The sequence below is a fragment of the Diaporthe batatas genome, assembly GCF_019321695.1.
Source record: "Diaporthe batatas strain CRI 302-4 chromosome Unknown Contig00002, whole genome shotgun sequence".
NCBI classification, from domain to species: Eukaryota; Fungi; Ascomycota; class Sordariomycetes; order Diaporthales; family Diaporthaceae; genus Diaporthe; species Diaporthe batatas.
Genome location: NW_025408549.1, coordinates 2290629 through 2307307, shown reverse-complemented (window position 1 = coordinate 2307307; position 16679 = coordinate 2290629). Strand labels below are relative to the sequence as shown.

Genomic DNA, 16679 nt, shown 5'->3' with positions numbered 1-16679 from the left:
GCTCTCTTGTTCGTCACTTGCAAGGTTGTGAGATGGCTAGTGGATCCTCTGCCTGCTAGATCTGGTGAGACTCGATCCTATCAAGCCATGCGCAATCTGAGCCTAAGAAACCCCCTTTTGACCTGGTGCTGGTCGCACCGAGATGCTGTCCCGCGAACTTGCACATGGCAGCTTGAACGCTTCGGCGGAGGCACACGCCGAAAACAAGCCATGTTTACTGGTCGTAGATTGTCGTCGCCCGTTCCGCGGCCATGGTTTCAGTTTTGGCGGCACAGGTTTCCATGCTGCCGGCCTGCTTCAAATTGGACTGCAGGATTCGGCCACATGGCCGGCTCGGCTTATAAGATAGGCGTTGTCGGGCTCGCTTGAAGGGACAATAGCAAGACGACCTTCAAAAGTCTAGAGTCCATGGTCAACACACACATTCCCAGTTATATCTAGCAAGAACAAACTACTCTATGAGACTAAACCGAGCATCCGTGTCCGCATCTCCTGATAGTTGTCCTCCAGCATGGCAGTCACCGTCCTCCTCGACTCAGACCCTCTGCTACGTTCAGTAGTGTGTTTCGTACGGCAGTACATGTCACAAAATGACGCCTCGCACAACTTCGAACACATCCAGCGCGTGGTCAATCTCTCCCAGTACATCTACACACACTCGGCAGAGCGCCTGCGCCAACACCTCGACATCAGGCTCATCACCCTCTCGGCCCTCCTCCACGACGTCGGCGACAGAAAATATCTCAAGTCGGGCGAGGACCCCTTCACGATGGTCTACACACTGCTCCGGACCCTCGGCGCGCCCGACGACCTCGCGGCGCGCGTGCAGGCCATTTGCCTGGGAGTGTCATATAGTTCCGAGGTGGCAGACCCGGACCGCACGCTGCGGCTGATTCGTCTGCACCCGGAGCTGGCGGTGGTGCAGGATGCAGACCGGCTGGATTCGATCGGGGCCATCGGCGTGGGGAGGTGTTTCACGTTCAGCGGGGCGAGGACGGATAGTTCGAGCATGGAGGAGGCGATGGGGCAGGTTGAGACGAGGCTGTTACGGGTGGGCGAAATGATGAAGACTGAGGTGGGCAGGAGGCTGGCTAAGGAGAGGAGTCGGAGGTTGAGAACGTTTAGGGATTGGTGGAGGGAAGAGGAGGGTATGGTCGGGATGGGTGAGTTGAGTTGTTTATGAGCGGGAGGACTGCAGGAGCTGGGTTGGTGTGGCATTTTTACATTCATGGTCATTATTTCTTCGCGAGTTGCTGGAGCAAGGACACACACTGGCATGAGCCGCGGGATTTTGGATTTCAAGCTGTCGGAGTAAGGCTGGTGCTTGTGCTCATTCTCTTTCTAAGTTATGCGGCAACTTTCCAATGTTTTTTCTTGTTTCCTTGGACTGTAGGTAACCAATATTCGGCGCAGAGGTTCGGGGCAAGTGATGAGACTGCCCGGCGAGGCAAAGCTACAAACTAGACGAAAATCATGACCAAACAAGATATCATCACTTGAGCTCTTGTATATTTAAAAAGTTTGCTCGATACGTACTGCCTTGGCGTTTCCATCCCCAAGAGCGTGGTGTGACTGCTCAAATGTATTCACTTCCCCTAGATTCTACAACATTGTACATCCATCCACTTTGCCGATGGTACTAGACAAGTAGGAGCATGAAATATCCATTGCCGCATGAGAGACTGTATGTAGGCAGTTGGACTCTCGACCGCAAAAATTATCTCACGACTCTTTCAACATCCAAGTTGACAGGCATCCGACCCTCCTTCCCTCGCGCCACAGGTGTTCTTCTCGGTGGCTACCGACGTCAAAGCGCAGCTCAAACTGCAGGCGCACGGCTCAACTGGGTTCTCGTCCGGCACGGATTGTGAGACAGAGTTCGGGTCCGTTTTCTTTCAATCGCTGCCGTGCGACCTTGACCGGCTGGCGGGCTGCGGGTGCAGGTGTCGGTAGTACGGCCAACGGAGGGTCTCACAGCAATCAGCAAGACCGGGTGATGGCATGGTCCTAGTGTCCGATCTCGTTGTCGGCGAAGTGCGCTTGGGCGTATGTGTACTTGGGAAAAGTGCGTCTCGCAAATGAACGATACATTCGGAGGACGGCCTTGTGCTCGATGGATGTTTATGCTGACTCGAAGTCCTGGGCTTGTGAGATCTCAGGATACGATGATGTTACAAGGTGTTCGTTCAATTTCGAATATGAACATAACACGTGTTCGCGTAAGACAGAGACCACGTTACCCAACGCCGACCTTGTCTTGCCCTTGTGTGTGTGGGAGAGTCGTGGTCCCTCGCTTATTTTCCAGCGCCTAGATTGGCAGAGCTCGTGTTCTGGTGCCATGTTGTTTTTGATTGCGAGCAGTGCTGCTCGGGACTTGCGATACGCAAACACGGCTTGTGCCCTTGGGTATTGAATTTCCACCGGTGAAATCCAGGGAAGTTCTCTACGGGCTATTCGCGCCCCGCCGGAGATCTCTGTTGCTTTTGTGAGGCTCGCAGGTCCTGTAGGGTACTAATCTTGATCTCTTCGGCAAGCCTTTTGGGAGGGTTCAGTGTTGTTCTGGAGGTGAAAACGGAGTATGCCTGGTATAATGACTTTGGCATTGCCATTTCATCCCGGTGAATTCACAGCACCAAAATGGGCTTTGTTCCTATATGCTGTCACCTGCTTAAATGGTGATTGAATCTTGCCCAGGTGGCGTCCCGAGGTCTTTGCGTGTCCTATCCTACTACTAGAAGAGCAGAGATCACACACATCCTATTATTTGCTCCTATAAGATGCCATACATCTGGTCGGAAATAAGTTTTAAGATGAAAAGAAGGACCAATACATACTTCCGAGGTCTGTCATCGATGAAGGGCCACGGCTCAAGGGCTGTCGCTTTCCAGCATTGCCCGTCCTACTTACCCTATGGTACCTTTTATTTATAAGCACTGGGGGGATAATGTATATTGTGGTTCTGATTCTCAATACACTAGCTTATATTCCAGAATTTAAGGTAATAACAACCTAGAATGGAATTGTGGATGGCGTGCATGGAAGCAAGCGAAGCCAGCGTCATGATCTGTGTTCCAAAATTCCCATCCCCGTTCAGGTCCTGCTCAAGCATTATATTTAGCTGGCTCAGAGAATAGCACCAACCAACAACCCCATCACACCAAGCCCAACACCAACATGGTTGGCCACTGCACCCGCAGTGGGGAAAGAAGTAGTCGAGACTGCAGCAACAGAGGAAGTAGAAGTCACCACAGAACCAGGCCCACCACTGCTTGGTTCAGAGACCGTGCTGCCGGCTGTCGGAGTCGTACCACCACCCTCGGAGCTAGTTGAAAACGTCGGCGGTATGATGGTAGTCGTATCAGTAGCAGAGGTAGTAGAGGTGGTAAGTGAGGGCGGCGATGGATCCGTCACAATTCCCGCGGAAGTAGTGCTGCTCTCGCTCTCCGTGCACACGGTCGTGGTAACCGTGCTAATGTCGGTTTGGGTGGAATCTGAGTCCGAAGATGGTGAGACTGTCAAGCTTTGTGTCGAAGTCGAAGATATCGTTGCGAGAGATGGGGTTGCCGTATAGGTAGGCGTGCAGACCTCAGCTGGCAGGGTGAATGTGCCGTTGGCGTTGCCGGAGCTGCCATACACGACGCAATTCTTGCTGCAGGCCGCGTCACCCGTGATATTGGATGTCTGCCAGCATGGAGAATAGGTATTTCCCAAGGGAGGCTCCCCGGAAACGTTCTGATTTACTGATTAGTCCCAGTGCTGTCTTTGGCGCGCCCACCGCAGACACAGGGATGAAGACGAGGGGCATCTGGATCAAACTCACGTCGTTGCAATTACCAACCTGCCCAATGGCGGACTCGTCGCACCGCACGATGACATTGGTGGCCAGCGACTCTCCCAGGCAGTACACCTGGTGTGGTAAAGCGCATTCATAATGCCCATTCGTGTAATTGACTTGAGCTGCAACCAGGCCTGCGCCTACGGCGACTACCACGACGGCTTTCATTTTGACGGCAGAAGTAATTGAGTAATGAATATTGGTCGGCTTTTTTCTGATTTCGAATGAAGGAGCGACACTCTCCATTCATTTATAACATGTTGGGATTCAAGGATGTAGCTTGTGGCAGAGTACGAGCGCTGTGGTCCTTGTGCCACAGAGACAAGTTGAGTGTGCAAAACACACGATGCAACCAAAATCAAAACATCGCAAGGGCCGATCCGCCTGAAATAAGAAGCACAACCACCGGATCCTGTCGGTTTGCTACTCATCAACCTTGCTGGGCTGGTCACATTACCAATGTAGCCCATAGAAACCAGACTGGGCCGTTGTAAGGCAAAGGAGATGAGGGTGACTCGGAGTATGTAACTGCATAGAAATTGAAAATGATCTGGGACAGCACCCTGGGCAAACGCTGAGACATCATAGCCACTCATCGCTCGCCAACTGTAGCGTGTTGCACCCCTGACCTCCTGGGGCGAGTTGCAATCTGGGGTTTTGATCAATGAGGGACCGGGAACGCGACGTCGCAAACGACTGGTGAGTCTTAGCGTCCACCGGCCATGGAACCACAGAGATGCTCGCCAACCTTCCGAAAGCCTGTCTGACCACAAACAGAATTGGACTCCTTACGAGCACTTGTTCCGTGGCCTTTCCGCAACGGGGAGGAAACAGCCCGCTCTCATTCTCGATCCATTCAATGTTTGTTTGAGCCTGTCGTGCTCTAGAAGTGCGTAACACAGTGGAGGTGTTGAGATTATCCAGGGGCATCACCCTCAGTTTGCAGGTTCTACAATAGATACAGTAGCATGTATTGCGGTCTGGAGCGCTGTTTCAAACACATATGTTCTGTATCACGCCTGTGTCAGCCAGGTGGCTTTTCCTGCAGAGCTATCCACTGCTGCCCGTGGGGAGTTCACTTACATTTCTCCTTTCACGGAATCTCCTATAGAACTCTAACCAGATTTCCTGACCTCGGCACTCTTCCCCGGCCTCGGCGTCGAACAAACAGTCGGGTTTCGCGGCCAGAATCCTCTCGTCTTTGGCAACCCAGGGTTTTGGTAATGGGTTGTCGCTAAAGTGCACCATTTTGGCCTGCTTCAACACGTCCTTGGGGACCCAGGCCCCACCAGACTGGGAGCTGAGAAAAGCGGAGTGGTCTTTTCTTCGAAACTCGCCTGTGAGAAGGGCATAAGGCTCGTGTGGGAGGACCTCACAGGTGCCGCCAAACAAGGAGTTCATGATCTCCATATCATAAAAACCCTTGCCAGCCCTTCGTTCAATAATATCCTCCACCTTTCGGAATGCGTCTTCGGTTGGAGTCAGCACCATGATATGCGATGACATCGTTGGTTTGCTCAACCAATAGGCACGCGGCATGACTGCTGGAGCTGATGGTACGAAGAAGAGCTCGTCCAGCGATCCAAGCAGCAGAGAGTCGGAGTCCAAGGTTATCAGCCTGTCATATTGGGTTTGCTTGAACGCCAGGAGCTTTGTGTATGAGTCGGCCCAGTTAGGCCCCGAGTCTGTTGTCATGGTCGCGTGTCAGGAAGGGGCACCGCGCGAAGTTCGCAATACAAAGAACTTACAGGCAGCGCTTTCCTGGTGTAAGACTTTAACCGGTTGCAGCTTTACCCCAAGCTCGTCTCTTGCTTTGGCAAGCAGCCTTCCTTCGGGAGAGTCGCCATCATTGGCGTCCATAGTATCCGCGTATAATAGTAGCCTCTCTGCCTTACTTCCATATTGACTTAGATCGTCAAATATCATAACGGCATTGCAAAGGTACTCCTTGTCTGTGGCATACAGAGAATATGCATACTTGCTCCAGTCTCTTGTTGCCCTCCAGTCATCATCTGGTGCCACTGGTGTTCGAAAATAGCATGATGGCCCCGTCAAGCGGTCATAAATATGTACACTCCGAAGCCATAGGAGTATACATGTCAACAGGAGCACACCGTATGCCAGCCGCGCAGGCTTTGATCTCAGTAACTCTGTGTTGCTGGCAGCCCTAGGCGCGGCTGCCTTCCTAGCTGCGCTCTCATTCCAGACGGGTAAGAAGGGCGAGTTCTCTAGAAACTCTGGTAGATCCTCGTCGTCGAACTTTCGGCTTTCGCGTTTTGCGGGCATATACCTACTTGGGTACCTGGGTATGTAGCTCTAGCTGGACTCCCCAGGTCTAGGGTAGTTAGCAGTACAGCCGAGCCAAATCCAAGATAGAGCAGAGACGTGGCTGATTCCAAGAAGAGAAACCACACTGTAATTTGCTTATGATATATGATAAAATGAGCACTAGCACCTGATGTGTAACCGTTTGGAGAAGAGGAAAGTCTCAAGCTGTATGAGCATATACTTGTAGCATTATTTCAAGATGGCGTTGGCGGCGGAAGGATCGGTAATCTCTTCACTCGGCCCAAAATCCCCTGAGCTGACTCAGCGAGCCCCTTTTCAAGCCCCATATTAGCGTTTGTGGCAGTGATCAAAGGCATCGAGCGAGCGCTTGTGTGGTTGGCATAGAAGTATATTTCTTACTTTGGCGCACCACATGCAGCCCTGACTCGGAGGCCAAGTATCAGTCCAAGGCAACCCGAATCGGCCACATGCCCAGATGGACTTCCTTCAACGGCAAACTGTCAAAAGCCACACTTGAGCAATTGTGGAGCAGATTGTGCTTGTACCACTGGCTTGGCTCAAGCTCGCTGCATGTGGGCATGAAATAGGCCAATATCGTATACTTGGGTAGTTGAACATACGCAGTAGTTTTTGTCACGAACCCACATAATATTTTTGATGCAGAGGATGAGAATTGGTACTTCTATTAAATCCATGTATCCTTCTTGAAACACGATCACCTGTTCTTTGTGAAGAATATGGCGGACAATATCGAAGATGCAATTCTGGGGGAAGGCATCAATTGAATGCTTTCACCATATGGCACCACGTTCAACATTGATGGCTTGCAAGTGCATGATGTACCGAGTGTTGGGCCAAGGTCGTGTGGGCCGGTTCCGATAGAACAGCAAACGAATTTCGCATTCGAGCATCGACTGTGCATGGACGCGGGCAAGTGGATGTTGTGGTCGTCTGGCCGTTTGCGGGTGTCATTGTCCGTCCAATACCTATAGAGGTACGAATCTCTTATCACTTAAATACAGAACTGCTTCAATCTGCAGCACTATTTCACGAATGTGTGAGTGAAAAATGCTCCGATCGACGGATAGCACAAAACACGACGTAATTCCTAAATTGAAGCTGCCTACCTAGGTACATATGTAGTAGGTAAGGCGCCTGGTCTACAACTTATTCAGTCTTAAACGCCATGTAATGATTATGTTTTTGAAATTCGCTCTGAGTAGATTTAGTGCCATGAGCTTTTTTGGATCAATCATTTTCAGTTGGTGAAAGCAGAGATAAGTGAAAGACAGCCGGGAGGATGTTGGTCCGGCTTCAGCCTAAACCCCTCTTCAATTGGAATGTGATATCTGAGCGGGTTCATGAGCAATAACTCAACCATCATCTATCTAACCTTCCTCGATCCCAAATAAAACCCCTGAACGGACACCGAACGGTGCAGTTTATCTCGACTCATTTCTGGGTAACTCGTTGCCGCATTGATAAAAAAATGTCACTCGAAACACCAGCCGGGGTGAAGAACCCTTCCGCCCCGAAATTCAGTTGGGACTATGATGTTCCTGAGATTCCTTTCTGGTATTGTTGCGCAATTCTCAAATCATCTCGCCATTATGCTTACAGAATGACAGGTCAGACTTGAAATACACAACTGGTCGCAACTTTCTCCAATGCTACAACGAAGGAGAAATCATGGCAATGGACCCCGACTTCGACGGCATGGGCTCTGCAGTGAAGCAAGACAAGCTACGGTTCCTCCTCGAAAAGCTCAGAGGTAAATTTTCCAGCCGTGACGCGGCAGCTGGGCCAAGAGGCCTAGCTATCACGGACTATCCCCAGTGGATGAAATTGACATTGGCCCGCATGACTGTCCTGTCCGAACTGGGCATGCAGACCGAGCAAGAGGCCGCCATCCAAGCCATGATGGATACCCCGAACCCGGCCAAACCGGGCGTGGTCAACATCTCAGCCGTCAACATGATGGCAGCTCTCAAGGAGGAGCAGGGCCTCTTTGCTGAAGCGGAAGAGCTCTCCAGGAAGGTGGTGCCTGTCTTTGATGAGATGATGGGGGCCGACAGTCCCCCCTCACAAGGGGCTAGGAGAAACCTTATCAGCTGTATTTGGAAGGCCGGGAAGCCCGATGAGGCGAAGAGGCTGGCAGAGGAGACGAGACTGGTCATTGATGCTATGGGGGAGAAGCAGAGCCAGTATTTGAAGTATCAGGATGATGAACGAAAGTATTTGGACGAGGCGATGGCAGACCTGGAGGCCTGGGGCGCAAAGGAGACTTGACTCTCTCACACCCCAGTCTGCACATGGCGTTTGAAAATCATACCGATGCGAAAGTCTCATCTGACGATGCGGTATACATCGCATTATGGCAAAAAATGTGGACTTGAGAATCCAACACAATGATACTTAAGTATGAAATAAGTACTCAAACGCTGTAAAGGTCATATTCGTACTCGTATGATTCGTCATCATCCTCAGAATCCCCAGCAGACGGCGAGAAGAATAGATGATCACAAATCCACTCAACATTGAATTCGACACCGTGTATTGAAAATGCGCTCTTCATCTCTTCTATTCCCTGGTCGGTCTTGAGAGGTGCGCAGTCGAAATCCCCATCATCGTCTTCATCATCTGACTCTATTCCCCGTGCCCCAAACGAATGGAAGGTCGGCACTGCTGCGAGAGTCACCTTTCTCAGGTGACAAAGCTTCATCTCCTTCCCTCCAGATTCGTCGTCGACGACCAAAAGAGTCCAGAGGGCTGCCTGCACCCAGGCCATTGCCTGCCTCTCGAGTCGTGAACTGCTAGATAGCGCTCGAAGGTCCCTTCTTGTCCACGTCTCAGTGAGTCTGATCACTTCGATAGACCGAGGCAGTCTCTTGCAGAGAGGGACTATGGCCACCTCCTCGTCCATGTCCAGCGAGATGGGAATGAGCCATCTGATGTCGATCGACAGATGGGTGAGTCTCTCGAACGAGCCCAGAACCACGATCAGCTCGAGGTCGCGATATTCCTGGTCGCCGTTGTCCCAGGACCGTTGAACGTTCCCCAGGGTCAGTTCCTTTACAGTATCCTTGATTGGTTCCAGTGCCTCATTCATAGAGAAGAAATCACGAGGCATAAAGGCATACTCGGTATATCGGGGTTCCGAATAGTCCTGCCTCCATTCTTGTTGCCTCGTAGTGTAATGAAATACCTCAAGGCTGTGGGCCTGCTCCAGAAGATGTCGCAAGTACGAAGGGGTTGTCCTGCTCTCGTAGAGCTTCAGGCTCTTGAGGGAGCGGAATCCCTTCAAGTCCAGGGGTAGTTCCTCATCTGTCCACGGGCCATGATCGGGCTTGAGGAGTTTGAACCAGATGCCGTTGTCGCCGCAACATTCTACTGCCTCGACGGTGTCCATCTCAAAAGCACGCAGGCATAAAGGATCTATCCCAAAAGCTGGGTCGTAACGCCCGGGCACGACGTTGCGTGGCCTTATCTCCCTGTATCCTGACTTGTGAGACTTGCATTCCACGAGACGCGTTGGCTGGGCCCGAACACTCCTTAGCGATTTGAGCACACCGGATGGATGTATACTCCGACCTAAGCTGAGAGCGTTTGCGAGGTGTAGGAGATGGTCGTCCAGGTGAGGCTCTTGGTCGGTCGGTATCTGCAAGAGAAGGTCCTCCAAATGCGTCGTCAAGCATAAGATAACAGCCAGCAACTCATCGAAAAATTGGAACGGACCATCCCATAGAAATTCGCCATCGTCCCATCGGTCCTCTCGTAGGACGCGGCCAACTTCCAATCCACAGAAAAGCAGTGCTGACTTTTCCCGTGGGTCCAGGCCCGTTTCCTTGCACGGCGCAATCAGTCGATTCCATATAGGCAGAGCCTGCAAATGATCCGTCTCAGACATGATGCTCATGGGGCAAGCCATAGAGCGTATCCATGATCTCCTGTCCCGTTTGACCAGCAGGGCGTGCAAAAGATGCACAAACTGCTTGTCATGAGTAAGAGCGATGCTCTCATATAGCAAGGGCTCGGCCAGCCCAAAGAAGCGGCGCGATGTGAGGCACAGCCTGACGAGTGCCGAGCGGGCGTCGATGAAGTCCGGGTTTAGGGACCGCGGGGTTCCAACAGGCAGGCGAGGCAGTCGGAGCTCTTCGACCACCATGCGCTGTAGCTCTGCCGGGAGCCTGAGAAGCATTGCTGGATGGATCGCACGGAACCAGCTGCGCTGAAGGAGGTGACGCGGTCTGCGCGTGTGCTCAGGAGTGGCCTTGTAACGCAGTGCACCCAGCGCTAAAAACCCCCGAGGTCGTGCGTTGGGCTTCAGACAGGACTGTGAACCAAGGATATGCGACCTTTGACAGTCAAGTACGTACTGAGGTATGGATGTTTGAGGATTGCACCTTGACTTGGTTCGGGAATAATCGAAATTCTCTGGCTTGGGGCAACAGCACCTAGGTAGGGAAGGGGCTGACCTGCCACAGCACAGCATACATAAGCGCAGGCGGAAATGTTAGTGGAGAGGCCCCCACGTCGATTTCCACTGCAGTTGAGCACCCCAACATCCTCCTCCGTTGCAGTTAATGGCACACCATCATAATTGCAACATCAAACAAGGCTGGAATCCCATCCAATAATTGTCTATGGATTAATTTATAGCGTGATGTTGAATGCTTGTGCACACAGGACTCGAGTGTCCGGACCAGCTTGACGCCCCCATTAGACTGTCTGTACGAAAAAGAAGACGGCGGCGGAGGTATTCTTAACATGGCAAGAAACCCCTTTCGGTTATCCTCTGGAGGTTGGAAGACATACCGTAGCCGGGTACGCAGCTCACCATGCCACCCTTAAAAGACACCAAGTACCACATGGTGCAGCGGCCGTACCCTAGGTCATGAACAGCTAGACACGTTGGACGACGAGCCTCAGCTTCTCCGGGCCTTAAGATTTTTTGAAATGGGGGCACATAGCAAGGCACGCTTCTTATCCTCAAACCGCCATCCATCATATTGCATGACCGCAGCCACGACTTATCTGCCTCGCTATAGAAAAGAAATTTGAACAGCTTCATGATTCCAATGCATCCATCGCCTTCTTCTTCCCCTGGTTCACCGCCAGAAACGCCAACTTTTCGCCTCATGCCGGCCGCCAACTCCTCACTCGATCCATCCATATCTACAGCTCCGGCTCCTTACCCTGGTCCACGGTCTTGCTCAGAGGGCCCTTCTTGACCATGATAGACATGACCTCGTACAGGGCGTCGGCCGCAGCCATGGTCGTGTGCTCCGCATTCGTGTCGTACGCGGGGGCAACCTCGACAATGTCGGCAGCAATGAGGTTGATGCCGTCCAGGCCGCGCAGGATGGTCCGGAGCTCGCGCGTCGACCACCCTCCGGTCTCCGGGGTGCCAGTGGCAGGGGCGACTGTATTTGCTCGCGCGTCAGCATTGTCCCCCTGTCGTTTGATTCTGAACGAGATCAAGCAAAACTTACACGCAGGATCCAGGGTGTCGATGTCAATGCTCAGGTACACCGGGTTTGTGGTTCCGACTCTCTCCCCTGATAGGATGTCAGTAACTTGATACTGGTACGAATTACTTCAAGGGTGAATGGCTTTGACGCACTGATCTTCTTGATGATACCGTCAATGCCAATCGTGTCAATCTCCCGGGCCTCCACAATCTGGAAGCCACAGTAGCCGTCATTGTCATAGTCCGAGGGCCCACTCAACGTTGTCCGGATGCCAGCGTGGATGTTGGTGTCGTTCTTCAGCAGGCCCTCCTGCGAGGCGTGGTAAAAGTAGGTACCATGGTTGATGCTAGCCACTTCGGACGGCGAGCCACCGAAGACCTTGGGGCGCCAAGTGTCGAGGTGGGAGTCAAAATGGATCACAGACACAGGCCCATAAGCCCGGTTGATAGACCGCAGCAGGGGCAGCGTGATAGTGTGGTCTCCACCGAGCGTGATCACCCTGGGCAGGGTCTTGCCCTTCTTGGCCGGACCGAGCTTGTCAGCATCCGTGGCCGGGTCGCGGGTGAGGATGGTGTGGTGGCCCTCTTCGATCTGGTGAAGAGCCCATGTGTTGTCATATCTGGAAGGTGAGCCTGTCAGTCCGAGAGAGTACATGCATCTAACGGTCTTTTTGATCCTTACGAGGTTACGGGAATATCACCGCAGTCGAGGACAGTAGCCCAGCTGTTGAATGGGTTCGTGTCAAGAGGAACATTATATCCTCCGCTGAAGCCGACTCTAGTCAGATATCATAAATTGTTACGTTACTGTTCTGGATTGACAGGGCAGTACATACTAAAGGTTCAACCTTCGTGACCCCTGCCTTATACCAGAAGGGCCGAAACGGGCTCCCGGGCGGTATGAAGTGCCGGTATCGAAAGGTGCACCTTCAGCAGAGTAGCACGTTAGTCTTGGCTGTTATTGGTGCCTCCAGTTGGTTAAACCTGCGAACGACATACCGATGAAGGCTATATCATATTTCACGTCGCTCTGAGGGGACAGGCACTGAGCGTATGGCAAGCGTCCAAAGGTTGAGATTCCGGAGAAGACAGAGTCGGCCTGTTGTGGAGTGGTCAGTACAAGACCGCTGAATCCTCGTCGTCTGTCATGACGTACCTGTGTGCCTCCATCACCAGGGATGACATTATACCACAGAGATTGATGGGGTCCCGAGATCGGACTCTGTGGCCCATGGCTGCTGTGAGCAGTCACAACAGCAGCCCCAACCAGGGCAAGTGAGGTCTTGGACAGCATAGTGGGGCGTATGGGAGAAGCAGTTCAAGCAAGGAGATCACAGGATAGGAAGGTAAAGGATGCTCAGAGGGGCTTCGGCCTGTTTTTATTGTTCTCGAGCTATGATCAAGCTTGCTCCCACAATCCCAATGGGTGGGCTCTTGCGGTCAAGACCGAGCACCTTGCCCCGTAGCTTATCAACATCATGCTTTCCAGGCTGGCCATTCAGCATTGCCAATTCATGTGGCCGGACCAATCGACTAGTCAATCGACGTAGTAATGCGGGCAAGGGACTCCTCATGGGTTTGCCCAAGCTGCCGGGCAAGTGGCTGACCTGCCAGCCCTGTCCAGCAGCGTCTTGTCCATTGGCACATATAGCTCCTCCCAGGAGATACCGAGGCCGGGTAGCGTGAGTGCCGCCCGGAGTGCGGGGCATCGAGATAGTAACTGCACATCGTGATGGAGATGGCCTGCGTCAGTGGTCTGCCAGCTGTGGAGGCAGGGCATCACCTCCACAGGCCAGCATTGCCCAATGGCTGTAGCCAGCTGTATGCCCCCAAGGATGTGAGCCACGGGCCATGCTGCGCGTGAGAGATGTTTCCAAACCTAATGGAAACTGTAGGCACGTCTGACTTGCAGACCAGGAACCGACAAACCATCCCTCTAGCCCCTGGTCCGGCCAGCCGCAACGTTGAGCTAGCAGCGATGTATGACGTGTGGCAGAGCCGTAGTTCTGGCGGGGTTTCTTTGGTTATCTTCAACGGCGTCGGGTGTGGGGTTTGGGGGAAGCAAAGATAAGACGCCGCTTGGCCAACAGACAGGATGCTTATCGACGACGAGATTCTCTCATCGGTGGTTCTGGAGGTCGAATGCTTCGGAGTTCCTCATGAACAGTGATGCTGTCTATCGACATAGCAGACAGATTCTTGCACCATTGTCAATTGACGCTCAATTGAAACAAGCGTCAACGGCCGTCAGCGGATCAACTCAAGACTGTGGGCCGCTCCGGGGAACAGGTCGCTCGGGCCCGATTCGGGACTGCCCGTGGTTCGGAACGAGAGCTCCACCCAAGCAAGCCATGCCCACTCCGTTTGAGTCAACTCCGTGTAGCAGATGATGCGAGGTTGTGAATGAGCTTCGGACTCAGACCAAAATGAAGGACGTCGCAAAGAAAGCACGATTAAGAGGATCAAAGTAGCAGACTTGGGAAGGGAAACCCAGGTTGACTTCTTGGCCATCGAGACATGCACCAGAACCGACCCGACTACAGGTCAGAATGTGCAGTGCAGGAATATCCTTGCGCGGGCCGGCTTCCTCCAGAATGGATCCCGAGTGGACATGCCCAACTTAGGCCTGAGCTCCTGTAAAAGAAAATCTTGTGAAAGGGTATCCATATGATGACATCTGAGCTCACCTGGATGGACAACACGCCGGAAGGACTTTCTCTGGCGTTTGTTTACACTGCTCAGTCAATCTGAGAAAGTCAGTGTGGCCGATAGAGAACCCCGTACGGAAAACCTGGTTCTAGGCAGTGATCTGTTATGCTGTGGTAACAAAAGAATCGTAATAAGCAACCTCATTAGCCGGAGGGAAGGCCCGCGCCGCGAAGACGAGTTAGAGCTGCTGTGTAACCTTTGGCGGCCAGAGGGTGAAGATAATGGACCACTGGGCAAATAAAAGGCGCCTAGCCGCGCGTTTTATGGAGGAGACAGTGCCATCAAGGGACCCAGCCGTCCGATGACTTTGGGATCGGGGGGAAATCAAAAGTTTGTCTCCTCCCCATGGTTGCTACCACGTGAGCCGGGCGGAGAAGGTTATGGTTGAGGTTTCGGTTCAAAGTTGCCAAGATGTCGAGTCGAGTCGAGTCGACGCGACGACGTCCACGTTGACAATGCTTGAGCGACTTGTTGGCTCACCGGCAGATGCCCCGTAGACAGAAACGAGCACGACCCAAGGTTGCTCATGGGGCTTCGACCATCGTGACCAGGTCTCTGAGACGGCAAAGGCGATCGGATTGAATGCTGGGCAGCTCCCAACAATCAAGAGAGATCGAGTCCGCTGGGGCCTCTGTTGAGGTCTGAGATGTCATGTCACCGGAACACGCCCCGTCTGGAGGTGCGCGGTGGAAAGGCAGGAAGGGTGCGCGCGGGTGAAGCCATGCGTCTCTGGTTGGCTGCAAGGCATCCAAGCCGGCATGCAGGTCTCGAACGAATGAGTGGGTGAGCCTGGCGTGTGGTGGCATTTGACTTGCCTGATGGGGTTCGTGCCGGGTGGGCCACTGCATTCGGATGGTAGCAATCCCCAAGAGCAGGCGAGTGTGTACCGAAGTACATGGCCGTACGGACGGTGGTGTTGGCTCGATGATTTGCAGACGCGTGGGTGGGTGGTGGGCGAGGCGGGCGAGACGGGGGAGACTGCGATGGATGTTGCGGCCAAACACCATCCTCGGGTCGCATCGTGATGGTGGGCGGCACATATATGTGTTACCGCGGTGGCTTCCATCTGCCGTATTCTTTGGAAGCTGCCGAAGCCGTGACCCCAGGTCTCAGGTCTCAGGTCTCAGGTCTCAGGTCTCAGCAGCATGTCTGCCAGCAGGCTGTAACTTAAAAAATAATGGCGAACAATTGCTTTGTCCAAATTGTCAGGTTGTCATCCGCACCTGGCCCAAGCTCCCACCGCGAGGCGGCGATCTTGCCCTTTCTCATCCGGGACCTCTTCTTAACGCTTGGATCCCGCAATAGATTGTATCCAGGTCTGAGCTTCTGCCCGCTCGACATTCAAGCTTTCGCAGCAGACAAAAATACGCATTCCTGGAGCATCCAACAGGCGTGCACTTTTCAGGCAAGCAGCGTAGCATAATGAGCGCATGCCCAAGGCCACTTGCCTGCTCGGCCCGGCCTCGCCCATTCGACCAGGAGGACGGAGGTTCCCCCAGGTTCCCCCCTCCAAGCCCACCGGTCCCCCAGCCCCTCGTTTTGGCAAGCCCAAGTTCCCTGTTTTGACCGAGTGCTCGAGTTGCCTGCACTGCAGCGCGCAGAATTGGTCGTCGTCCATGACTTGCCAGCTTGCTGCTTGACTGACATGACGGACTGGCTGTGGGAGTGGCCTCAAGTCCCGTCAAGTCCCCTGGGCCCTCCCTCCCCGCCTGACCTGACGTGCACATCCGCATCGCAGTTGGTCGTCACCTCCAAACCTGGGCACCTTCGCACGTTCCCACGCTCACACGCTCCCACGCTCCCACCTCTCTCCTCTCATCGTCCCCCATCTCGGGCTTCCCCCAAGTCTCGTGTCATCGCCGGCTGCAGCGGGCAACGTTTGGGTATTTTGCTGGGGCGAGCTCGCATCCTTTTCCCGCCCCTACAGAGACAGGCCACTCCCATCTTCCAAGACGTCAGCCATTCCTTTCCAGCTTTGGCGTTTCCTTCGTCAGCCATGCACAACTTCTTCGACCCTACCTACTCCTTTTATTGGTCTGCGCCTCGACTTTGACGGATGCACGATTAGCGAATAGCCTCTCCGACTCCATCCTTCTCTTCTCTCCTCCCCTTTCTGTGCTCACAACGCATGACATAAATTTCCCACCGCACCCTCCTCGAGTTCTCGCACCCAGGATACCCCACGGCAGCTCTGCGAGACCCTTCGCCATTGTTGCCCGCCTGGTACGACTCATTACGACTTCATCAAGGGAAAGACACGTCCTCCAGCGCTTGTGTTTCGTCCCTCTTTTTTGGCCCACGCAGGCAGGCAGGCAGGCAGGCAGGCTGCATCTTCCGTAGACAGCACGCGGCTCGATCCCCACCAAGCTTGCTTCA

At 53.3% G+C, this 16679-nt stretch overlaps 6 protein-coding genes across 6 annotated transcripts; 2 read left to right on the top strand and 4 right to left on the bottom strand.

The window, feature by feature from the left end:
• Window positions 1-511: 511 nt before the first annotated feature.
• KVR01_001140 (uncharacterized protein) lies at window positions 512-1183 on the top strand (the record flags this gene model as incomplete). The annotated part of the gene is made up of 1 exon (XM_044786824.1): window positions 512-1183. The coding sequence occupies one exon, from the start codon at window positions 512-514 to the stop codon at window positions 1181-1183; it is 672 nt and encodes a 223-aa protein (XP_044649095.1).
• Window positions 1184-3123: 1940 nt separating this feature from the next.
• On the bottom strand, window positions 3124-4003 carry KVR01_001764 (uncharacterized protein; the record flags this gene model as incomplete). Its single annotated transcript, XM_044784282.1, has 2 exons — window positions 3124-3681; window positions 3821-4003. 2 exons carry the CDS (start codon window positions 4001-4003, stop codon window positions 3124-3126), a joined length of 741 nt encoding a protein of 246 aa, XP_044649719.1.
• An 822-nt stretch (window positions 4004-4825) lies between these two features.
• On the bottom strand, window positions 4826-6327 carry KVR01_001527 (uncharacterized protein). Its single transcript, XM_044787293.1, has 3 exons — window positions 5584-6327; window positions 4919-5520; window positions 4826-4843 (listed from the first exon to the last, which is right to left on the bottom strand). The coding sequence occupies exons 1-3, from the start codon at window positions 6119-6121 to the stop codon at window positions 4829-4831; spliced, it is 1155 nt and encodes a 384-aa protein (XP_044649482.1). The 5' UTR covers window positions 6122-6327; the 3' UTR covers window positions 4826-4828.
• A 1207-nt stretch (window positions 6328-7534) lies between these two features.
• KVR01_001284 (uncharacterized protein) lies at window positions 7535-10519 on the top strand. Its single transcript, XM_044784623.1, has 2 exons — window positions 7535-7699; window positions 7753-10519. The coding sequence occupies exons 1-2, from the start codon at window positions 7614-7616 to the stop codon at window positions 8411-8413; spliced, it is 747 nt and encodes a 248-aa protein (XP_044649239.1). The 5' UTR covers window positions 7535-7613; the 3' UTR covers window positions 8414-10519.
• On the bottom strand, window positions 8559-10322 carry KVR01_001694 (uncharacterized protein; the record flags this gene model as incomplete). The annotated part of the gene is made up of 1 exon (XM_044791433.1): window positions 8559-10322. One exon carries the CDS (start codon window positions 10320-10322, stop codon window positions 8559-8561), a length of 1764 nt encoding a protein of 587 aa, XP_044649649.1.
• Window positions 10520-10857: 338 nt separating the features above from the next.
• KVR01_001198 (uncharacterized protein) lies at window positions 10858-15423 on the bottom strand. Its single transcript, XM_044788901.1, has 7 exons — window positions 12751-15423; window positions 12594-12693; window positions 12431-12521; window positions 12277-12360; window positions 11748-12214; window positions 11617-11682; window positions 10858-11547 (listed from the first exon to the last, which is right to left on the bottom strand). The coding sequence occupies exons 1-7, from the start codon at window positions 12886-12888 to the stop codon at window positions 11300-11302; spliced, it is 1194 nt and encodes a 397-aa protein (XP_044649153.1). The 5' UTR covers window positions 12889-15423; the 3' UTR covers window positions 10858-11299.
• Between the last annotated feature and the right edge of the window lie 1256 nt (window positions 15424-16679).